Source organism: Cupressus sempervirens, chromosome 1, assembly GCF_028749045.1.
Source record: "Cupressus sempervirens isolate cs-2001-9-10 chromosome 1, ASM2874904v1, whole genome shotgun sequence".
In the NCBI taxonomy this organism is placed as follows: domain Eukaryota; kingdom Viridiplantae; phylum Streptophyta; class Pinopsida; order Cupressales; family Cupressaceae; genus Cupressus; species Cupressus sempervirens.
The window spans coordinates 82,073,369-82,099,648 of record NC_143118.1 but is presented as its reverse complement, the minus strand read 5'-3'; the positions used below and the strand labels follow the sequence as shown (position 1 = coordinate 82,099,648).

General features: G+C 36.5%; 1 protein-coding gene across 1 annotated transcript; it reads left to right on the top strand.

The window, feature by feature from the left end:
* The first annotated feature begins 255 nt into the window (after window positions 1-255).
* LOC149576335 (xyloglucan galactosyltransferase MUR3-like) lies at window positions 256-25,712 on the top strand. The gene is made up of 2 exons (XM_089816860.1): window positions 256-2,101; window positions 25,255-25,712. Exon 1 carries the CDS (start codon window positions 290-292, stop codon window positions 1,937-1,939), a length of 1,650 nt encoding a protein of 549 aa, XP_089672986.1. The 5' UTR covers window positions 256-289; the 3' UTR covers window positions 1,940-2,101; window positions 25,255-25,712.
* The last annotated feature ends 568 nt before the right edge of the window (window positions 25,713-26,280 follow it).

Sequence of the window (26,280 nt, the reverse complement as noted above, 5' to 3'; positions counted from 1 at the left end):
TGTCTTTCCGAGCTTCAGATCACCAACGCCCAAATTTGCGGCTCGGCAGGAGGGATGAATTTTTATCCTTCCTGTTATGAACCCCTTGTTATTTAATTCAATTTTGACCGTGAGAATTGCTCCAAATTGTATACAGTTTTCACTGGCATATTCTTGTGCTTTAGATCCCGGGATTCGAACTTCTGACTTGATGGATTTTCCAGTAAGGATTCGAAAGTAAGTTATAAAGTAACAATATAGAGGATATTAAATTTTGATTTGCAAATGTGGGAGTGTAGTGTTTAGCTCAATGCGGCAGCAGCGCTGGTGGGACTCGAACCGCGGACGTAGCAACAGTAGAAAGATGGATAAATCTGCAGGCAAGTTGACGTTCCGCACGATTTTATGTTTTGTGATTATGATGGTGTTCGTGTTATGGTGCCTGTTGTATCTTGTTCAGTATTCCATGCTCACTCCCAACGGATCTGAGTTAACCGCCTCTCAAATCGCCATCAATTCACAGAAAACAACCCTAGAAACCCTATCGAAAGTCCAGAACCCTCCGCCGCCCCCGCCGAGGGCCTTTGTCAAGGCTCTGAAAACAGCGGATAATAAAAGTGATCCTTGTGGGGGAAGGTATGTTTATGTACATGATTTGCCTCCCAGGTTTAATGAAGAAATGCTTAGAGAATGCAGGCGGCTGAGCTTGTGGACTAACATGTGCAAATTTACTGCAAATGCCGGGCTTGGTCCTCCGTTGGAGAATACTGAAGGAGTATTTTCCAATACCGGGTGGTATGCTACAAACCAGTTTTCCATGGACGTTATTTTCCGCAACAGGATGAAGCAGTATGAATGCTTGACCAATGATTCATCTCTGGCGGCCGCTGTGTATGTTCCATTCTATGCGGGACTTGATATCTCGAGGCATCTCTGGGGTTATAATATTTCTGTGAGGGATTCTGCTTCGCTGGCGCTCATGGATTGGCTGGTGAGTAGGCCAGAGTGGAACGTCATGAGAGGTCATGATCATTTTCTTGTGGGGGGCAGAATTACATGGGATTTCAGGAGGCTGAGTGACAAGGAGACTGATTGGGGTAATAAGCTGCTGTTTTTGCCTGCTATGAAAAACATGACTATGCTTGTGGTGGAGGCAAGTCCGTGGAATAAGAATGATATGGCTATACCTTATCCAACTTACTTTCATCCTGCTAAGGACTCTGACATTGTGGATTGGCAGAACAGGATGCGAAGCCTGGATCGCCCCTCTTTGTTTTCATTTGCTGGTGCGCCCAGGCCGGACATCCGGACATCCATCAGAGGGCAGATCATGGATCAGTGCAGGAATTCGAAGGTGGGTATGTTGCTGGAGTGTGATCTGGGTGAGAGCAAGTGCCACTCTCCTAGTGCGATCATGAAAATGTTCCAGGGGTCCGTGTTTTGCTTGCAGCCTCAGGGTGATTCATACACTCGTAGATCAATATTCGATTCCATGTTGGCCGGATGCATTCCTGTTCTGTTTCACCCGGGTTCTGCGTATGCTCAGTATTTCTGGCACCTTCCAAAGAATTATACTACATATTCGGTGTTCATTGCTGAGAATGACATCAGGAAAGAAAATGTTAGCATAGAGGAAAGACTGCGCCAAATCCCTCCAGAGCAGGTAAAGAGAATGAGAGAAGAGGTAATAAAACTAATTCCTAATTTAGTTTATGCCGATCCCAGGTCCAAATTACATGCTTTCAAGGACGCCTTTGATGTGACTGTGCAATCAATGGTTGACAAGGTTACCAAACTTAGGAAGGATTTATTGGTAGGGGGTTTCATTGAGGATTACGAAGAAGATAAGGGATCGGAGCAGCACACGAGAAAGTGGGAAGGACTTAGAAGGGAAGGTGAACGGACGTGGGATGAGTTTTTCTCTAAGCCAAAGGATGAGGGATCTGGGCAATCCCAATAAGATAGTGTAGAAGATAATAATGGAAATGACCAGGCCAAGAAAAACAGTTGAAGCCTGGTGTCACAAGTAGAATCGATCTCAGGGTCAAAGACTTTTTTGAAGGTTTAATCTACTTGACTTTATGGGCCAGTAGCAGGAGCTTGAGTTGATTCTTTACACAAGGTACGGGGCAGACAGCAGTAATCTTAACTGGTCACTTCTTTACACTGAATTTTTTTAGTTTCTTAAATCTTTTTTATAATTTTTTTCACCATTGAAATCCTTTCTAAAGTTTCTCAATCATTTGATTTTCCAATGGTTTCAATTTTTAGAGCATTCTGTACGGATTATTAGTTGGGAGCCTCTCTTATAAATCCAGTCATCAGATTTTCAGTCATCAGATTTTGAGACCTTTGCAGGGGATATAAATCTACTCATATATGCATATGTTAACCTCTCACAGTGTTGAATATTTGGATTTCTTTTGTTGCTTACAACACTGGAGAGTGCAAGTTTAGGGAGATGCTTAATGCTAGTATGTTAAATCTGCATGATGGATTTCCTATCTTCTCTTAGTGTCTGAAAGCAACAAATTGGTTCTCTTATTAAATGTTTTGGAACCTTTTTTCGACGGGCAATTTTAAGTTAGACGGCTTATTGTATGCACCACATCTTTAACAGTTATACAATATGCTCCACACAGTTATGGGGATATGTATTTAAAGGATAGTAGTATTTTCTTTTGGGGGGAGGGGGAGGTGGTTGACAGAATGTATAGATATGGTTATGTGGGTTACTAAAATTTCTACAAATCTGACTATGCATTTAAGCATAGACATTCATACATTGTAATGAATTCAATAGTAAAATTGAATAAAAAGTTCAAAATGGTATGGACATGGCTGAATCCATCAGTGATAGCAGCATGACAGCAATAAAGTTTTTAAAGTAAAATTTAGCTTTCTTTTTGCAAAATATATCATTTTTCATAGGTTGTATCCCTGACACTGAGAGTAATGTAGCAGAAATTAAAAATTAGGACAAAAATTCCTGATTTCATTGTTTGAACTTCAAAGTTTTGATAAATATAGCAGCTTTTAAAAGATACAGTACTGATACTATGTACAACTATGCCTCAGTTGGGCTGTCAATGTCAAAAGAGGTCTTTGAATCTAGGTCACTTTGTGGCTCATCCAATGGAACAATGCCAATAAGTCTTCTAACCATTATATCTGTTTGACCACTATCAATCCCTCTTGACGCAGACTGGATTCTTACTTTCCTGCTTTTAAGCCACTTTTTTTTCAACCAGGAGTGGGGACTCCATTGATTCATTTCCACTGATTTCAAGGGAGGAAAGGGACCTACCAAGGCTGCTCTATCTTATCAATAGGTTTATATCTTAAGGATCATTCCAATTGTTGCTATTTAGGAGACCGTAAATGTTAAAGTTTTAAGGCTTTATGAACTACAAGTAGATTCTCTTCTCATCATGTAGTAATCCTGCCCCTCTAACTTGAGTGGATGAAGCTATATGTGGCCTAATTGCTCCCTTGAATAGAGGAACTGACAAATTGTGAGTAGGTATATGACAAGTTCTAATGTATATTTTGCATGCTGTGTCTATCCAAATAAGGTTGTTTTGTGTGACTGATCTAATTTGCCCTAGTATTTGGCCTGCTCATTGTAGGACCCTACAGATTGAGAAATTAATTCATCTGGCTTAGAAGTTCTGGTCCATCCTTAGCACTATACTTCTTCTCAAGGGTCTTCATCATTAGAAGGAAGAGCTTTGCCAAAAGTAGTTACATATTTTGGATGAAGATCACATGTAACTATATAGGAAGAGGGTTTTTGTTGTTTTCTACTTCGTGACAATTGCTTGATAGGCTTTTTATAGAATTGTAATTTAGAATCCTTGTCACAAATTGATTGTTTCATCTGATCAAGCTTGCTGTAAATAGCCTCATTCATCTCTCAAAAGCTAGCAGAGTTTGTATCAAAATACTTGATTTTCACAAAGGTTATATGGTAACAAATATATCTGCAAGCAATATTAAATTTTTTTGAGAACATTAGCGGTATTTATTTTTGAATTTAACTCTTTAGCTCATCTTCTTCCCCCCCATCTGTCTTTGGTTTAGTTCACATTTTCCACTCTGCATAGCCCAACCCACCATGTATTGTAGAGACTCTTGCACCTCCAACATCATCCTCTTCAACAAAATGAAATAGCTGTTAGGATTATTAGAAAGAAATATAGCTGTTACATGCAAATATAACCAATAATGCAAAGGAATAAAGTAACGGAAATAGAATAGAAGACACAAAGATTTAACGTGGTTCACTCAATTTTGGGCTACGTCCACCAAACAGAAAGTCTAATATTACTATCCAGTAATTCAACTTGATTACATTTTGCTATCTCTCGCAACTCAATACTATCCAGTAATTCAACTTGATTACATTTTGCAATCTCTCGCAACTCAATACCGCTTCAAGAAGCTACTAATTCATAATATGAAAATCCCTAACCGTCAACCACTTTATACAAGATTTATGTTGGTTAGAAAATTAGGGTTAGAATATGTCCTCTAATAGAAAAATTAACTCCAGATGCCTTTTACAATAATAAAGTCATTTTTGGCCAGGGGGAGCATGCCTGGGCCAGGAGGACCCTGCATGGTGGCATTACACCTTGACCCCATCATGGGGGAGCTGCCCCAACCTTTGTAGAAAAAATTGGGGGGAACCACACTGATGGAAGTGGGAAAAATTAACCTTTGTTTGATTAGACTCCACATAACAACAATAGCTAGCATATCTAGGGTTTGAAATATTGCAAGTGATGTGTGGCAGTTACATACAAGCATTTGTACATCTGTAGCTTTGACTATTTTTGTCTTCACCCTGACTATTTTTTTTATTGTGTTTCTAAGCATTGATCAAAGGTTGTTCACTACATAAGGTCAATTGTTAAAATAGCGAACTTACAAAATGAGTTGAATTTGTCACAATCTGAGCAACACTAAAAGGTCCAACCTACTACTTCCCTATGTTCTCCCCCAAAAGGCCATACTAGTAAATCAAGGACCTTATGTTTTCAAGAGCAGGCAACAACTCTTAGAAAGCATTAATCAATAGGACATGGAAACAAAACTATTAATGAGTGCAGGAGTCATTCAAAACAGTGAAACACTTTTCCCTAATCCATGTTTGACTCATGTCCATCAATACATTCACTATTCAATAAATTAATACTGTCTGTTGAAGTTTCTTTAAGGGTTGTGTAATAGTGTTCAATTGTTTATGTTTTTCTCAGTATCTTTTCGAAATAAGGAGACTGCACCATATGAAATGAGATGGCATGGGCACAAAAATTTGGGTCATTGAATAACAACATCCACAATTCGACAACCACAACATTGTTTAGTCAGCATTGACAATATAATTAGTTTTCCTTTTCCCTCTATAATAACTCTCTCTAGTTGATATATAGAAATATTTTTTAATAGATTGAATGGCATGGATGTATGTCTGGAAGTATTAGTTTTTACGTCAGTCTCCCAACCAACTTCTCCTTTTCAACCCTCTGTGTTATTTTCTGACTAATTTTTATCCATGTCCTCTCTCAGCTAATAAAAGTTGCCAACCCTTCTATAGCTCCATCTGTTTTGCAAATATGACATAATCAATGTTTCTCAACCCCTCGTTTGTGGTTTGATAATTATCCAAAGTGGTGGCGACTTGTATTAAAGGCTCTTTGAAAGGGCCTTTTGTAGAATGTTGCAGAGTGGATGAAGGGTAGCAAAATGTTTTTTTGCAACATCACTTGTATTTTCAGAAAAAATGGGAATGTACAACACACTCCTCAACAATGTCTTCGTTCAATTCCTTTATTACCATTTATTCCTTATGATTCAGTGAGATCTTCAATAGTGAACATCATATCTTTGCATCATTGACAATTCAACCGGAAAAAAACTAATGTCATCCGTGTTGATGGCATTGGGAGAAGGATTCTCCACCTTTTTGGTTTGAAGACGAAGGTTCTACTGGATACAGACAAAGTCGTTGAGGTGCTCTTGGGTCATATTAAATAGGCTCCATTTGCTCACATGTAAGAGTGCTATAAGGTTGATAGAAAACATGGATAGGTAGCTTCTAATAGCTTCTACAAAATTGATATGGTAAAGAAAATTTTGCATTAATCACCGTTGCTCCAAAAAGTGGGTTCAAGCTCTCTCAAATTTGCTTTGATGGATTTGCCATAATGTAACTCAAAATCAGAGAGGGCAAGATCAATAATGGCTTTGATTTGATCATCTCTGCTTTGCAATTCCAATACTTGCAAGCATCTGTAAGAAGTTTCTCATTTTCATTTACTATTGCCCACAAGTTTTTGTGCATTAATTCAATCTGGAATTTTACTTTCCAGTTGTGGAAGTTGAAACCAGTATTTTATCATAGTAGTTTTCATTTCAGGAATAGAGCTAATTTCAAACTTCCTTGTAGGAAGTTGCCTTAGAAAGTATTCTTTATATGAAATCTTATACAAACCTAGATGATGATTGTCTTTGCAAACCTTAGGTGCCAGTGTGAAAAGCTTGGTTTGGAAACCCTAGTAGTGGGTGGTAAAACCCTACTTGTGAAATAATATAACAGAAACCTTCATTTTAATTTAATTTATTTATTTCTAAACTAATGATTTGGTTGAGAAAAATAGTGCCTTTAAAGTTCGGGTCATGGTTCATAAAAGGCTCAAGAAATGCTTGCAAAAATCAAACAAATTTGGCCAAACCTTAGCTGTCAAGCAGTGCTAGGCATGCAAAAGAACAGTGTGATATTTATTAGAAAATAGATGAAATTTTGTAAAAGAAAAGTTTTTTCCATTTTTCATCTTTTGTCTTAGGTCTTGATTTTCACAAATAATGGTTGCTAAAATAACCAATACCAGAAATACCTTTGCAATTTCACAGAATCCTCATGCAATTTTCATATGTAAATCTGCGAAAATGAAAAATTGTGAAAGAAAACTACATTATATTTCAAGAAACCAACCACTGCTAACAAAAGTTGCAGCTTTCTTTTGCAGATAAAAATTATATGCAAATTCTTTGATGAACCAAGTGACAATTTTCCCATCTGAAATGCAGTGATTCTTTGGAGAAAATCATGATTTTATCTTTGTAGCAACAAAAACTCTTTTCACTTGACTTCCTGCTCCGATACCATGTTCCAAGAGATGAATAGAACCTATATTGGTATTCTTCTCGGAGATATCATAAGATTTGGAGTGAAGATGAAACCCATAAAACAACCTTAAATGCATAAAATTATAAGCAAACTAATCTAAATTAAAGTCACTAAAGTGACTTAACTATAGGTGCAAGTCTCGAATATCTCTAATAATATTTACTGTTTTTAACTCCACTTTTTATCAACATATTCTCCCATTGTCCTCAAATATACATTCCAAGTGATGGGTTGCACAGAGACACCAAAAATTGGTGGAACTTGTTTTCTGCATAATCTTCTTACATAGATGTGGTATTGAATTCATTATGATAAGTTGCACAATATTCTCCGCCCCAACTTTTCGATCCTCCCCTATTTCATATTGCACAAAGTCTAAAGTTCAACATTCTTGATTTCATACAAGGCATGTATGGAGTGCAAGAACATTAGTGTGCCATTTAAATGTTATCAAGCATTTCTATTAGCATCGTATTCTTACCACCTATACATCCATTTTATATATTGTTGCAGCCCTTTTTTATACATGTACTTGAACATCTACTATAAGCCATGTATTTTTTACAGTTTCATCTAATAATGGGTCATTGGGTGATTGAAATCCTTAGCAGTTGGTGTCTTAGAGCTTCTTACCAGCAATTTTTAAAATTCATTAACCTACCCTCCTCAATATGGGATTTGTCACATTAAAAAACATATTATGTAGTATGATTTTTTTGGCTGCTGCTATCTGGTCTTATTGTGTTCTTTTGGTTCCAAGGAGTAGCTTCAAGTGAAGATTGTGCTTGTAGAACATTGAGAGGAACTAAGAAGCTTGGTTAAGAAAATAGAGAGCTCTAGAATTCTCCATGGTGGAGGAATTCTGAGTCCATGTGCTAAAAAAAGGATTTCTGGATGATTATTTGAGGATGGCTATGACATTCTTCATTGATGTTAGTACCTCCCTTCCTCTGACTTCAAATTTCTTTTCTTCATAATTGAGAAGTAGGGTGTTCATTTCTTTCCTCACTTCTTCCTACACTTGGGTATACAACATGACATCCCAGCTTGCAATTCAAGAAAGGTGGAATTTTAAGTTTCCATTGCCATTGCTTGTTGCACATTATAAACAAATCAAAAAATATCAGCTGCATAACAGCAAGCTATTCATTTATATGAAAATACAAAGTCTTAAAAAGAAAGAAAAGAACATTAGAAATACAAATCAAAGCAAATGAAAGAGGGTTGGGATAAACTAAAAACATTTCAACAGTGTAACAGCAGGGAATTTGTTGTTCAACTTCGGCATTTGAAATTTTGGTTAAAAGGAAATGAAGAAATAGAAAGGAAACAGGGTAAATACCTTTAAAAAGGTACTTCTGTTGATTCAGTCTTGAAATGAAACTTTTATTCACTCAACAATCTATGCAATGTGCTCAGTTTGCACCTGCCAAAGATAAAGATGAGGAATAATTAACAAACAAAATGTGTTTAAAAATCCTGAAATCCCTCATTGTGTCATGCTGCCATGCATTGCATTGCTGTTACAGAATGTCCCCATGCCATTTCAGAAAATACTTATTTTTTAAAATTGCAGATAAATTTTGTTTTTTTTTTACACAAGTGTGTTAGTTGTTAAATTTTTGTTGCTATTTTTTGGAATTAAGTGAAATGAAAAACAAAGAAGAGAAGAAAATAGATACAAGGAATGACGATATTTCATTTATTCAACTACATAGCCCTCACCTAAGACCCCCTCTGTTGTCTATTGCACACAGCCTCACTGTAACAATAACTTTTGCATAGCATGAAAAACTGAAAATAAATATACTTTTAGCATCATAGTACTAATCTTACATCAAAGAGAAACTATTTTAAATTTGCACAAACAAAATTTTGCAGATAAACTGCATCTTTGATGAAATGTCAAGTATTAAAAATAAACTGAATAGATAACATGAAAGCAAGAGATATTATCAGATCTAACATTTTGTCCGTACTAATTCATGCTAACAAAAGAGAGATTGAGTAGGGTATAGAGTCTACAGTGCTCTGCTTGTCATTCTGATTTCCAATCAAGTCTTGGCTTATTCAACATGAGGGAGAGCAATAAGGGAGAGCATTATTGGGGTACTTTTCTTCAAAGTTGCCAATTTGGATTCGGGGACAAATTTGGGTTTGAGAATATGATTTTGTAGATTCGTGAATTTTTTTCCCATTATGATTCGTAAGGATTTGTGTGTGTGTGTGCGTGTGCGTGCACTGTATATTCAAAAAATAAGATGAATATACATAATTGTAAAATTAAATCATTTCATAGTATGATTCTATGATGGTTGATCATTGATCATTGATCAATGCCAAATGTTAAAGCTAAACTTTTATGATCCAAAAAAGAGTGATGATTTATTGAATTACGAAATGAAAATTCACAATATACTTATAGTTCATCAATGTTTGAAACACGACTCAATATTCACGAGTCATGAAAGTGTTCATCAATCATCAAATGAATCATAAGAAAATGCAGATCATTGGGTTCTTGAGTAGCTACAAGTGGTAGATCATCATCAACATTGGATCCAAAACTGGTTCCACTAGCACTAGATGGTGCTGTGTGATCCTCATCATCATCTAGATAAACTAAAGTGGCTCTAGCAAGATCCTGAATGGTCATATCCAAGTCAGCAGACTCAGATGTGTTACATCCCAATTTTTGACCTAAGTTGAAATATAGCTGTTGAGGTTCACATGAAGTCGGTAGTTTAATTTGTTATAATCTAGCGAAATGGTAAAATAGTTAGTCGTTATGATTTCAAGTGAAGATAACATGCTAGTTGATTATTAATCATGAATTCATGGAATTGAGAAGATGGTTAACTGTTATGATTAATTATGATTAAATAATTCATTATGATAATATAATTTAATTGCGGGGAATTTCCTTGTAGGAAACATGTCGAAGGGGGTGGAAGCATTGTCAGAAAAGAATTAGGTAGGAGCATGACCATCACTGGGTAGAGGGGTAGAGGGTGGAAGCATTGTCAGAAAAGAATTAGGCAGGAGCATCACCATCACTGGGCTGAGGGATAGAGGATCTAGTGATTTGAAATAGGATACATCTGTGGAACCGCATGAGTTATTTAAATAATTAATTTAATTAAAATAATTGAGTTAAAATATAAAATATATCTTAAAGGATTTTAATTTATCTTTTATCATATTATTTTAATAAATATTTATAAATGTGCATATAATATAAAAATGATTTGATACCATTATAATTTAATAATTTAATAACGTGATGTTTTTATGTACATATAAGATTTTAATAAGATTCAAATTATAATAACATTTGAATTATTATAATTTTTGAATTATAATCTTCCAACTCTCTTTCCATGCTTTTTATTTTAATATTCTTGCTTGTTAATCAATTAACACTTGGCATGATTAATTGATTTTATATTTGGCAATTTGAGTTGTCTCAATCTTTCCAACTTCTTTTCCAACCTTTTTATTTCTCTTATCTTTTGATTGAATTTATGATGTATTCGAATGGTCATCTTGGGAATTCGAATGGCTTTTTATCTTTGAAATCGATGGGAGCCAAGAAGTCACGGTTCGTTCTCTATATGGAAGCCATGAGAGGAGTCAAGGGTTATATATTTCTTCACCCGACTATTCTTCTTGATTTACGTCTTCTTTCCAAATTTATTATCACACTTCTTCATTGCATTTTTCTCTACTCTCCTCCCAAAATCTGCTACGTTTGTTACCGAGCCTTGAGAACAACGTTCTCAGAATAAATCCTGCCTAGCTTTGTAATCCGGTTCATTCCTTTGATTTTCCTCCAAGACCAACAGAGATAGAAATTCGAAACAGGGCAATATACAACGAAAATCAATAATACCAACTGGCGGAAGGAGAAACTCGAGCTTGAAATCAGGTCACGTGATTCCTTGTTTCAGCTGGCTTCCATACTTTTTCTTTCTGTATATTATCAATGCCTTTGCAGAATTGTTTTCCATTAAGTACCTTGTTGCTGTCGAATATTTTGAGCAGAGAAATGAATAAGGAGTGTAGACGGATACATAACTCCCAACCATAGTCAGTTTTATAACAATCCAATATCTTGTTCTTGATTTAAATTTGAATATCCGTGTGAATACTTGAATTCCATATTTGGAGGATAGAGAATTCAATTGAGTATTATAAATCAATATCTATGCACGTGTATTTTCCATCCTAAATCTTCTTTTTATTTTCTTCTTTCTCATTCTGATTTGACGTGTTCTTCTCAGCCAGTTAAGATTGAATTAGTAGAGATAATCCATTATGCTAACCGTTGATTTCTGAGGTGTTTATGATTTCAATCATTAAAATGATCTTGAGCTTACACCAAACGTACAACCCATTGGAACTGAGATAATCATGATTGTTGGAACGATTTCTTATGATTGCAATGCTTTAATGTATTACTAGGCATGAATTTAGAATATTTTGACATCGAGGAAATCACCTGGCAATGAAGCCATAGTAATGGTGAAGAGGTGTGAAACCAAATCAGAATCATGGTGTGAATTAAATAGAATGTTTATAATCTTTTAAGCACCTAGGATTCACTAGAAAGGAAGCCATGAATGGTAAAGAGGTGGAATGATATCTGCAAGAACGTAGAAGAGAAATTTGATATGATTAAGTAAATATAATAATCAAACAATCAGATTCTAGAATCTTTAAGGAACATATATATGTATTCACAAATTGTGAAATGCTGGAGGAATGTAATCTTCTTGAATAATTGACAAAGTTGTTTTCTTTGGGATTCCGAACACCTGAGACTCATTTGGCTATAAAGCCAAGGAAAAGGGTGGAGAGGTGAGAGAGAAATCTGCAATAACAAGAAAACAGAATCAATTATGGCTTATTACAATGTTTATCTTTTTAATATGAATTAATTTAATAGCTCATGCATGATTTTGTTAAATGTAATTTTCTGTTGTCAAGTCGAGAGATGTGTCTAGATACTAGGATGCTCAACTGATAACAATATGACCCCTATCTATTTCGAGTAGGGAGGGCCTTTCTTGTTAGAGATTGTGTGGGGATAAAATTTGGTCCGAAGTTGGGTGGTCAAGCCCTTGACAATGTTTCACCTCTCCATAAGTTGTCAGACATGCATCGGACAAAGCTAAGCCATACATTCAATTGATTGTCGAAAAACAGGTATTATCACTTTTATGATTAATATGCAAGAAGGTAAGGTTAATTGACTTATTTCATCGTTACACCTAGATGCAAGAGATTGATTTATAGATTATTTTTCATTTATATGAATATTGAATATGAACATATTTTCTAATCTTGAGTTACTACCACAGTTAAGTAATCAGAAGGAAGGGAATCTGAAGCCCTAATTGATTGAGTAATAACTGGAACCCTAAATGATATAGTGGTATTGGAAGCCCTATTTGAATTAATGGTATCAGAAGCCCTAAGTGAAACAGCGGTATCAAAAGCCCTAAAAGATCCAATGGTAATCGATGCCCTAATGATTACAGTGGTAAGTGATGCCCTAATTTTTATATAGTAGTATTTTATGACAATTGTCATTTGATTTTGATTTAACAATATTGGATGGAAGACATTTCGTGATATTGTTGTAGAGGTATTTGTGGACTAACCTAGGTGGTTGCAGAAGCATCTCTAGTTTTGATTTCGATCTCAGTTTCCATGGTATGTGGATTTCATCTTCTATAGTAATTTCATTGAAGGTGTTTTCAGCTCTTCGTTAAGAAATTTTGTTTAACTGTTTTTAATCATTAATCTTTTTCATATGAACGAAACTGATTTAACTGTCTTCCTTTGGAAATGAAATGATAACTATATTTCTCAAGTTTGATAGCTGTTAATTAAAATCTGGGAAAACGGGATGTTACAAGATGCTACATCCCAAAGCTTCTCTGCCCCCTTCTCGTATTTTTGATCCTTCGTGCTAGGAGGTGCAAGTTGTTGTGAACAAACGCTAAGTCTTCTGCTTGTTTTGAACCCAACTGGTTATGCTTCATTGATTGGATAAAGGCGTATGTATTCCAATTCTGCTCAACGGTAGAAGAGCTTGCAACCTAGAGAGAAAACCAACAAAATTGAAAATTAACAAATTCAAGAGTTTAAGTGTTAAATTCTACAATGCAAGTGGCCAAAAGAAAAAAGAAAAAGGAAAAACACTTAAAAAAAGTTTACTTGTGATAGGATCTTAATTGCAAGAGGTTGGAGGTATACATAATCTTGCCCATGAAGGTATCGCCATGTAATATGTTCCATTCTGCTTTGGTCATAAACAACAATAGGGTTTGCATCTTTTCCTGAGATGAATAATCCAAATTCTGTCCTAATATTTGTCCCACCTCTGGATCATTGAAGAGCCTACTAAATGCCCTCTTATACCTATCAACGACCTCAAGATCTCTATATGGTGCCTCTCTACCCAAAATAACAAGTATCTCTGGGTTATAATACTTGGGAGATAGAGTGTATTCTAGGAGGTGCAAAGGTGTAGTCATCTTTTTCCAACGTTGAAAGAACAATTGCTTCCACCTTTTTGTATAGGTTGTCCTCAGCTTCATTTTCTCTCCATTGTATGTGATAAAGGGTGCTCCCCTTAAAACCATAAACTCATAACATAAACAAAGAAACAATAGCAAATGCGAGAACAAAATATGGACTTCTTATTTGTGCCACAAAAGCAGAATTACAAAAATCACAAGTACAATATGCTAACCAACATGGGCGCCTTTATTATAGTAATCTGCCAGACTAAGCTGCAAACTACTACCTAAAGCTGTCCTAGACAATGTTCGAGCCTTTCTTAAATAGGCAATTTTATGCTGCCCGGGAAGGTTCTAGATGTTCAAACTTAATACCTAGGGCCGACAGAGCCTAACAATACATATAGAGTCGGCTAAATATATTTTAGAAATTTCGATACCCCAACTTCGGAAGGTCTTAACTCTCGAATCGTTGCTCCGATTGGCTATTATAACCACTTTTCGGAAATGCCAGCTCGTGATCTACAGGCTCAAAAATAACGCAAGCCCCTTTCCATTGAGTTTTCGGACCTCATCCGGGCACTCTCCTCCAACAACGAGTCTTAAGATTTTTCTGCAAATTTTTCTACCGAAAATCCACAATAACTTTTCTGATACTTAAGTTGGAGCAATGAGATTTTTATGGTAGGCTTGTAATTCCAAAATGAACCTTCATGTAGAAAATGAGAACATTCCAAACTTCTATGACAAACTTACTAAAAATAGCAATAGCAAGTTCTCATAAATAGTAACCACCTTGTCTACTAGTCCTTGTTAAAATAGAAAAGACAAATGAATTTTTTTTTTTAGGTGATGCAAGATTGCTCTTACATCCAGGATGCTCTTGCATCAATATGATCTAGGATATCAAATAATGTTCATGTAAATTATTTTGATGTAAGTGATGTAAATTTTTTTTTTTTTTTTTTGTAATATCTCTCAATAAACAATGATAGAGGATTGTATATAACTTACCAATTTTACTTTTTCTAACAGTGTCCATGGTATCATAGAAGTCCCAAACATGGTTTATCAATGTTGATAAATTCAAGCATAGACATGATAGACTTGGTGAATCCAATACGTAATCCACCCAAACCCATCAATCATCATCCAATATCATTGCCTTCACCTTTTGGGCCCTTGCTGTATTCGATTGCTTCCAGGTGTGCCATTGGTTGCTAATAACCATTTGTGACAATGCATCCTTTACCCTCACAAGTGTCTAAGGGCGATTGTTTGTGATGCAAAGTGTGTTTCAGCCACCTAAAAATATTTTAATAGTAAGTTAGTAACGCATTTAATAATGTAAAACATGACTAGTAACGCATTTAATAATGTAAAACATGACAAAATGATAAATCATAAATGAAACTAAATGAGTTAATTTTAAAAATTCACCTTCAATAATTCCAATTTGGAGAAAGTTTTGAAAATTGCTTGTGACATATGGTGTTTTGTTTCAAACATTTGAATCTCCTCACCCTCATATATTTTCTTTACCTATTCTATTTGGGTGCCAATTCCTTGCATCACCAAATTAAGGGAAATGGAAGGTGCACGGTGTCCCAAAGATGTTATCATATGTAACATACCATTTCTCATAGGCTGGAATTTAGAGAACATATTCAGAAAAATAACTGATTTTTATAACAAAATGACATAACAGTGGTTATATGTGTTACTTCCTTCAAAGAAAACTATTAACTGATTTCATTTCACAAGAGCAAGTAAACAGAATTAAAGCAACAACTATTTCAGATTCATATGAAGGAAAATAGGATAACTTCCATAACAAACTTTACAATTACACTTGATAGAGACCACACACACACATGCATCTCAAGGGTAACATGAAATTAAAGCAAGAATAAACAAAAGATAAACAAGCATACATGAGTCAAAATAACAATCAATGTGCTGTGCAAGCTTGGCATCTGGTGAAGAAGAGAATCATTGGCTTAGGCTTAACCTCCCAACCACAGACCTTAACATATCCCCACACAATCTCAAACGAGAAAGACCCTCCTACCTCGGGGTTAGGCTTGGGGCATCATAGTCTTGCCACCCGAGCATTCCGATGTTAAGAGTGTCGGCTAAGCAGCAGACAAGGCAGTGAAATTCCTGCAATAACCTCCCCTCTCTCAGCTAGCACCCTGACCTCTAGTGATCAATTGTGGCAAGCATGCCTCTAACCTACCTAGGCTAAGGATTTGGATGGGCATTGTATAAGCTTGATCGCCACCGCTCGACTTGACAACTAAATATACTTTGAACAACCATTTATTTTCGTTATTGACATTCAATTTGTTATTGCAGGGATACTTCTCTTCACCCATTTATGCTTGACCCTATGGTCGTGGGTGCATCTTGGGAGATTTATGGGTAAAAATGCATTCAGCTTTTTGTTTGAATTTACTTCGTGCAATCTAATTCTTATCTCAATGGCATATGGGTGATACCATTGTATAAGTTAGACGTAGGCCTTGTGAAATATATTGGAACCAACTCTATGCATAATGTATATGATATGCATTTTACAAGTGATTGTTAAACAATTAGAATGGAGTCAATCTGTACATGATTATGCGGGTCTGTATAAATGATAGCACCCAATATGCATGAATAAAAAAATATAATAAGATAAAGTAGTTCATATGCTTTCATAATCAATACACTTTAAGCCTTTGGTTAGGGTTAGCATGCTTATCCATGATGGTGGATATACATTATCACACAATCATTCATTTCCATCGTGGAAAATCATCTTGAAACAATCGAAAGAGACAAATAAATATATAAAAAGAAGCTTGAGTAAATGATTGCATGACTTGAGAATGATGGTTATGATCAGTTGTCGTGGTCTGACAACACAAGCTTCAGCACGAGAATGAGCTTCTTCTATTGCCAACAATGACGTGACTGATCCTGCAGTTGTGGTATTGTGATATGTAACAAGTATGGTAATGAGTCTGCGAAAGGAATTGTAGTAATGGGAAAGATTTCTTGCTTGCTAACTCAGATCAATGAAGTGCGAAAGAAAATGAAAATCAAGAGAGCCTTTCCTTGGCAGCAAGGAGTGTAAAATAGACCTCCCACACGCTCCATCGATTACAAGAAAGGAGTGCTATGCATGGCCATCATCGGTCACATGAAACTCTTCAAATCTTATGAAATTGAAAAGGAGTAATGGTCATATAAAGGTGGCATTCGCTCAATGACATGCAACCAATAAAGACTTAGAGATTATATGTCTCAAGATTTATATAAACCTATATATATATATATATATATATATATATATATATATATATATATATATATATATATATATATATATATATATATATATATATATATATCGGCATCATGCTGTTTGGTAATACCTATAGTTGTATGTACACACACATGCACGCGTGTACACACTCACATGCATTTCTGAAAGCACATAATTCCTTTTATCAATATATTGACTATGAACGCACACATCTACATATATATACATGTAGGTGTAATTGTAGATGTTTGCAAAACAAATAACATGGTGTCAATACATAGTGTCAAATTCTGACAACCACTCAACAGTCTCAAGATAAAAAAGGTAACAATTTCTTTGAAGTTATTAGATGTTTAATGTTTCTCTTGCATGAAGAACTGACTAGGTAGCTCATGATTGTCCAAGGCATACTTGGTGTTGCCTAGCCGTTAAATCCTTCACCAAGATAGTTAGATCCCATACATGATGGTCTAACAATAGACCTTTTTGGTGCTCCATTCCTTAAATCCCGTTTAGCAATGCTTTCCCCCTTCGTCTGGTCCTGCATCCAAAAAGAGTATTTCCATAATAATAACATATTTCTCAATTATAATAAAAAGTAATTCATAATTATCGTAACGGCTAACTACCAATACCAATGACACTATTTCTATAACTTCTTGAGAAAATAAATAATAATAATTATTTCCAATTAATTGAGAACTAACAATTAACAAGTCATCTTCATGTGAATCAAACAATCAACAAAATCTTTCATTTCCCATGATCATAACATTCAACTGATTTTAAGTAACTAACTGTGAGTGACATGAAATGTATACGACTACATGATTATTTTAAGAGACAATAATTTAGGATGTAATATCATATCTAGCCTCTGCCAAAGCACCTGTAGCCTTCCAAACTTTTGCATTGTCTGTAATTACTTTGACAACATTATCACTACCCACTGCCTATATGAAATCAATGAGATACGGGCAATAAATTCTGCATCTTTTGTACTGGGTTTCTTGAGTCCTAGTCGCGACATGTGATTTACCCTATTCACAAGTCTGGGCTTGCTTTTGACCCTGGTAACTACAGGACCATCATGATTGGGCATACTTTTGCCAAACTTTATGCCACTACTCCGAACACTATGCTATCTAGAGGGCTTGACAAGAAAGGGTGTAGAGCAAGAGATCAGGCCGATTTTCAGGCGAACTACTAGTTATGGATCATGGCTTCATGTTGTGGGCTATTATTGAGGAGGCCAGGCACCACTCTGAGAAAGCCTACTGCTGCTTTGTGGACTTTCGTAAGGCTTTTGATTCTGTTCCTAGGATGACCTTATTTGAGAAACTTAGCGAGATTGGGGTCTAAGATATGTTGTTGACTGCTATTATGAGACTGTTCGAGAAGGTGATTGGCCGATTGAGGACTCTAGAGAGCTTTTTTGTTGTGATTCAGAGCACTATTGGGGTGAAACAGGGTTGCCCCCTTTCTCCCACCCTTTATGGGTTATATATTGATGAGCTTGAGGATTTCCTTGTAACTCCTCGCAACCTGGTGATGGGTGCTATTTGCATCAGGTTTTGAATTCGATTCTCCTTTTTTGCTGATGATGTTGTTCTCTTGGTCTCTTCTCTTGATAGTTTACAGAGACTCCTTGATGGTTTGGCTTCTTTTTGTGATCAGCGTCAGCTCGTGGTCAATTTGACCAAGACTTGGGTTATGATCTTTATTGCTTAAAAACCTCTCATCTTCATTTCTTCTTTCAAGGGCAGGAGGTTGAGATTTACTCTTTTAACATGTTTCTCGGGGTGAAGTTCTCAGGACCCCGCTTCAGCTTGAGACCGACTATTCAGTCCAGAGTTAGTAAGGGCATGGGTTCTTTGGCCATGCTTAAGAGAGAGTGCTTCAGACACCATTTTCATGATATTTTGTCCAAGTTGTCCCTCTTGGACTCCTTGGTTCAACCAACTGTTCTCTATGGCTCGGTGGTTTGGGGACCTTCTCTTCTTGCTTTTGATTGGGCCTCTATAGAGCGTGTTTAGACGTTGCTTTTACGACGTATCATTAGATGTCATAGACTCACCCCTCATAACATTGTTTTGGTTGAGTTTGGAGCTTATTCTTTCAAACTTGCGACCATTTTTGACTTGATTTGGTTTCTCCATCAGCTTCAAGGCTTTACGGATTCAGCTGTCGATCGACACAGATATTCTCATTTGGCATACTGTTCATCTGTTATGGTTATGAGATCCGACGCTAGCACTAGATCTCGTTGTTGGTGTGGCCAGGGCACCTCTTTATTGAGTTCGATCGGGATTGAGATTGATCATCTTCCTCCTTACCAGTTCTCACTGGATGCACCTGCTTACCTCCTCCCCTCATGTCAGGAGTTGAATGAGCATGTTAGACAGGATATGTATAGACAATACATTATCACTACCTATTGCAATCCTCTTGGCGGATTACGTCCAAAGATGGCTTTTTATGCTGACCATTTTCTTGAGATTCAAAATGGTATTATTGCCCGCCTTGCTTATCTTTATTAGTGCTAGAGTCACGCTCTGAGATTCTCTTTGGGCTCCTTCAGAGTTGGCTCCCACCGTCTTTGGGTTCAGACTGATCACCATATGGATAGAGAGGATTGTATTTGTCGACAATGTACTTTGGTGGAGGTAGAGATTGAGACTCACTTTATATTTCACTTTCCTATCTTCTATGAGATCAGAGGGAGATTTTACTGCCTATTTAGAGATTGCTTTTTTCTTTCAGCCTTCTTTAGCTATATTGACCAGACGTGCCTTGCACTTTACCTATGGGAGGTCACACATCTTCGTGAACATACCCTGTAGTAACTCATACCTCGGGCCATATTTTAGATCAGCTCATCACTGCCTTTTTCTCCCCTTGTCTCCACCATGGGGAGCAAAAAGGCCATCTAGTACCACTCCAGATCAGTTTGACACTACACCAGTCTTTCCAGGCAGTGACATTCATCCAGTGGTCTTGCCGAGGATCTAAGACTCTAGATCGTTCACGGTTATACCCTTCTGTGACTGATTTCTTTGTACCAAGGAAGGACCTTTAGTCCTTACCTTGGTTTTTCTGGTTTGGTGTCTTGTCTTGTTCTTCTTCTCAATCATCGTTTGGTGCTCCTGCTTTGATCGATTCTTTTGTTTGTATGCTCAACCCCATAAACCCATGTGGTTTTTTCATTGGACATTAATATTGCTATCTTATCTTATCTACTTTCTCCTCATGGTCATATGCCTTAAAAAACATTGCCTCTTTCAAGGACACAACAATAACATTGATCAAGGGATGGGTTTTGTAATCTTCCCATCGAGTGAGTAGAGACAATACACACACTTGTTTGAGCTCAAGAATTGCTTATTGGTTTTAATTGGACCTCTGCATTTTTTCTCTCATTACAAGGTGGTGCACACCTTTTCATATCCAAGGCTTTGGTAACCAAAAGGTGCATTATTTATTGCTTGCTCCATCTCCCTCCAATAAGGTGATCTCACTAAGTTGAATGGAATACCATTTGCATCGAGGCAACATCTAATTTTTTTTATGAACAATATCTCTCAACTCATTTTAAAATGCCTTATCTAATTGGCCTCTCTTGCAGGTGGTGATTTATGGTTCTTCTACATCATCCTCCTCCCTAGAAGGCATAGGCAAGAAAAAATGTCTAGAGGCTTGTTGAGTGGGTGTGTCAAATTTCAATGTTTTTTGTTTCCCGGAATAAGTATGTTGTTTCTCTTATGTAACTAATTTGTCAACATTTCTTTGTTCTTTTAGGAATGCTGCTATTTGCCTAGGTAGCAACCCCTTCTTATCTTTCCCCTCACACATATTAATCCCTTACCCCAGGGCCCAAAAAATGAAGTTTGACTTGGGAGTAGGAGCTTCTATATTCTACATTGCAAAAATTACATTTCTAAATAAAACCCCCCACTTCCAACACATCGAGAAATTCTTGTTGTGTGTCTCCATAAAGGAGACCCTTTATCAATTTTAAATTGTTGAGATCCCTCCACACCCATTGAGCTTTAATTACTCTTCATTTCAATCTATAACAAAAGTGAAATAAAAACATACTCCAAAACTTCTACAAAAACTTGAAACAATCTATCAAAAGCCTAAAGAATATAGTTGAAATCTTAAACACTCAAATCTGGCTTTTGGAAGGTATTTACCACTCCACAATCGATCTCCCTCAAGTACAATCACCTCACTTCAAACTTGCAAGATGGAGAAAGCAAAATGAGAGCAAATGAGCGATGAAATAATTTTGTGAATTCCAAATGGGTTGTTTTAGTGTTAGAGCCAAAAAATGAATAAAAATTCAACTTTTCCATGTTCTGGTCCCATATTTCATGTTTTGGCTCGATGTCCTTGGGGATCCACACCGGATTCCCTTGGGTCCGCGGGGATCCTCAACCAGTCCGGCTTGGATCTGCACAGGGCTTGGATTTGACCGTATGGGTCCACCCGGATTCGCAGTCTGCAGCTGTGGCATTGGTGAGATCAAAGGGTATAACTGTAAACTCATGATGTCCATTCCTAGTTCTTGAAGGCTGTTTATAAATATCCTTATCTTTGAGCCTCAATTGGTGGTAGCCTGACGGCAAGTCAATTTTAGGAAATACTGCAGCTGCATGCATCTAATCAAACAGATAACTGTAATGTGGTAATGGGTACTTATTTCTTATCGTAACCTTGTTTAACATATAATAATCTATACGTAGCTGCAGGGTCCCATCTTTCTATTTCACAAAAAATACTGGTGCTTCCTATACTGACAGGCATGGTTGAAATAACACTTAACAGCTTTTGAAGCGGTGCTTTTAGTTCCATAATTTCTATGGTTCTCATATGATGGGTAGTCTTAGATATTGATTTGGCCTATTGTAGTAAAACAATTGAGAAGTCAACTAGCCTTTTTGGGAGTAGCTCTAGTAGTTCTTCAAGACAAACATCTTGGTAGTCCCAAAGATACAAGTAGTTTTCTGCAAAGGTTTCTTCTTGCTTACTAACTTTTGTCCCTAAGTCTAGTTGAACATATTATACACATATTATCATATTATCCTGAAAGATAACTTATCTAGGCTTTTCTATGTCTTCCATCTTAAACGCAAACATCTGACATCTTTTCCTCTTTTTTAGTTTCAACTTTATGGCAGAATTCCAGGTAACATTGTTATCTTGTTGGCTGCCTTGTAGAAACACCTTGTTCCCAAGGTCTCCAAGCAATCAATTTTTTATAGAATAATAGCCCCTTAGCCATATGCTTCCAAAGCCAATTCATTCCTAAAATTATGACAGAGAATCCTAAGGGTGCTACATACAAGTTGACCTCTGTTATAAATCCTAGCTTGAAACAAGCATTGCTCTATTTGAGCTCTAGACTGATTAGCATGCTTTGCTGTCCAAGGATTGGCCATAATGCTAGCTGTCTTAGGAAATTACTTAACAGTTTGGGTGTAATGAAGTTTTTGGTGGCACCGTGTTAATGCATACAAAAATGGGATTTTTGTAAAGCATACTTGTAGTTTCTATTGGCATTATCTAGAATTCTTCCTGTCTATTATCCAACGACGCAGGTATCTATTGTTGAAAGGCTGCATGCTGCGAAGGTAATGAGTTCCTTTCTTGCTGTGCCCCTTGGTTCTTGGTTGGACATTGACTGCACAGTGCTTTCCATCACAAGTGGAACATCCCTTGGCAGATCTCTCTTCTTTGAAGTCTCATTGAATGAATCCTCGTCTTTCTTGAAATTATTGGATTTCTTCCTGTTCCCTTTTGCACAACATTAAAACATTATAACACTATTCACCATAACTACTTTTAGATGGTGGACCACGAAGGTCATGGAGTCACACACATGACTTCCACCATACCAACTTGTAGAGGGTGGAACAAGAATTTCACCTCAGATTTCTCCTAGAGAAGAATGCATTTCCACCATGCCTACTCGCAGAGGGTGGAAAGAGGGCTTTCATCTCGGGCATCTCAGACTTCGCCTAGAGAAGAATGCATTTCCAACCCATGCCTATTCGGAGAGGGTGGAACGAAGGCTTCCACCTCAAACTTCTCCTAGAGAAGAATGCATTAACAATATGAATAAAAATGTTTGAGATTCTCTCTCAACATGGACTCCCATTCAACATGACCAACACTGTGATATTGCTATCAGGATTCAACTCTGTAGCTTTTGAGTCAAACTCATTGATCCATGTTTCATGAGTAGCTGTTCACACGAACCCGTCTCTCATAAAATGAATGGAACACTTAGCACTCGTAATCTAGGTGGTGCTTTCAGGGTTGAAGCACCGGGACTTCATGGAAGGGCACCCATCCCGGTACTACTCCAGCACAAGTGCGCTAAACCACAAGATTTCCTCCACGGTTAAGCTCTCTTTGTTTGTAACCCCATTTGCAAAACCTTCACCAAGTGTTGTGCCTTATGAATCATTATTTAGAAAGCCCCTTAAGCTCATCGATATGTAAAGTAGGAGATATTTTCCTCAAGTCAAATTGTGATATTGCTACGAGGATTCAACTGTGTAGTTTTTGAGTCAAGCTCACTGACCCATGTTTCATGAATAGTAGTTCACACGAACCCATCACTCATGAGAATGAATGAAACACTTAGCACTCATTGGATCTAAGTGATGCTTGCAGGGGTGAAGAGCCCAAATTTCCCGTGAGGTCACCCATCCCAGTACTACTACAACTCGAGCATGCTTAACTACAGAGTTTCCTCCATGGTTAAACCCACTCTGTTTGCAACCCCATTTGCAAACTGCACCAACATGTTTATTGCTTTGATTACCACAATCAAACTGGACTGAAAAATAATAGTTTTTCCTCGACTTCTTTTCATCAAATCCTGAGTAATAAAAAAGTTCATTCAGACTTTTGTTTTGCTCCAACTTTAAAAGCAGAAGGAAACCGATGGTTTTTGCTGCACTGAACTGGAAAATAATATTTATTCCTCGACTTCTTTTTGATCAAATCCCGAGTAGTTAAAGTTCATTTAGAATTTTGTTTTGCTGAATCAATCCTCTGATTCTGAGTGAAGCATACTATGATGTAAACAATTTTGGTTTTTCTATGAAGTTGGAGATAGGCTTCAATTGATTGTGAATTTGTTTCTAGGAATGATAAATTGCAATTTCTTTTTCAAATATTGTAAGTTATTTTAGCCTCTATCCCTCACTAGCCCCAACTTTAAAAATATTGCTGTACCCACAACCCTGTCTGCATTCTTTTGTTCCAAAACTTGGCAGACCATTAATTGTTTCTCAATATTGTGATAATGCGTTGGAGGGAAATGAAAATAGTTAGTTGTGGTGGTATTCTGTCTGTCTAGGACTCAACTTTTCAATGTTAAGGTCTGTTTATCAAATAGATTTACCTGGGGGATATCACCCCTTCAAATGACCTGAAGTTCTGCATATAACATAAAATGCAGCATCAATGTGGGCTTGAGGAAGGCGAAACACCTGTGTAACGATAAAACTGAAAATTTCAGAACATGGACATCACAATCTGTTGTGATTGAGAAGTAATCTGATGTAGACCATTAATTACTAATTTGTCAACATGAGCAGAAATTTTGAGTCTGCAGCACTTAGCACTCTCGGCCTCTGAGGATTCCTAAAGATACTAGTAACATCAATCCTTGTTATAAAAACCCCTTTGAGAAGTACAATTTTACAGTCCTTGAAATATATTTTCAAACCCCTCAGAGAAGTACATTAGCCACATGATTATTTCCATCTAGTTATGTCCTTTTATGGAGCTGCAAAGGTAGACAGTGTTTCCTTATTATGTTTGACAGTTCCTATATAGTTCTTACAAGGCCAAGATAATTGGCGATGATTTTTTAGTTTGTTGTGAATAGTTTGTTGTGTGCTCTGGTTGGTTTGCTTCGAGTTATAAAGTCGATTTTCCTATTTAAGTTTTGAAATGAGGTTCTTGGGTGGCCATAGGAATAGAGTGAAGCCAACAGTGGGAATTCTAATGTCTTAAATGTACGAATGGGATTGGTGGAAGCAAATGATTAAATGATTAACTGTTGATCATCCGTATTGTTTTGGCATTCTGTTAGAGGTTTAAAATATTTTAACCATCAGTTTGCTTTGCTATCTTGTTCAAAGTTTGTTTTTCTTATCTTGGTAATTGTTATCATTCTATTGCTAATTTCTGTCTTTTCTTGTTTTTGTCAGGCTTAATTTTAGGCAACCCTAAGTTTAACATCATGAAATAAAAATTTAGATGGTTCGAGAATCGTGCATCCTAATGTGGAGAATCGAGTATAAGTGGGAGCTGATGCTGCCATTTGGTTTTATTGCTTGGCAGTTTTGAAAGGCTATTGCCCAAGCGGTCTGTTTTAGTTGTATTTTTGTCATTATCAAATGTATTCTTATTGCATTTATGTATGCTGCGAGTCAATAATGTTGGTCGTTGAGGCACTAGATCTTCTCAGATAAATTGATTCGAGAGCTGTATTGCAGCAAATAACACATTTGGACATTTAATTCTCCGAATATAATAATATTCTTTGAGTACTGTAGGTTGCAGGGCCATTGATATGCCTTCTGTAAAGAAATTGACCCATATGGGGTCTCAACTCTAACTAATTATTCATTATTTATTTAGAACTCTGCAATATTTTTTTGGATCATCTTGTTAATATATCTTTTAAATTGTAGTTTATATCCGTCTTTATAAATGAAATAGCTTGAAAATTAAAAAAAGTTGTTTCGACAGGTTTTACTTTGTGTTATGGTGAAAAAACTTGCACTATTGACTTAAGAGATTGACATGGTTATGTTTTACTTTTAATGCAATAGATGCAATAACTCTATTTATTGTGTCTGAGGTAGAGCTCTTGTTAATCCTAGACCCGTTACTTGGTTTGGAGTCAAATTTGTATTGGGATCTGCTATAGAAGAGAAACACATCGGTAACTGATCTTGCGCAGTACAGTGTAGAAGAATTCAATATTTTCTCTTTTAAATTTTTTATCACATTGTCTATAGTGTATTTTTAATGTATTGCTATCTTGTTTATTTTTATTTTTAATGAGTATCAACTTAGGAAGATGATGAATCTTCACGGTTGTAGTTAATAAGGTGGGTAACACAAGTCACCTTGCCTGTGTTCGAGTCACCTTGCCTGCTCTGGGTCAATCGGGAAACTTTATAATTTTGAAGTATTATTTTGTTCATTCAATTGTACTAGCTCCTTCA

Coding starts and splice junctions, on each gene's coding strand:
- LOC149576335 (XM_089816860.1), top strand. CDS start 290: ATGCGGCAGCAGCGCTGGTGGGACTCGAACCGCGGACGTAGCAACAGT.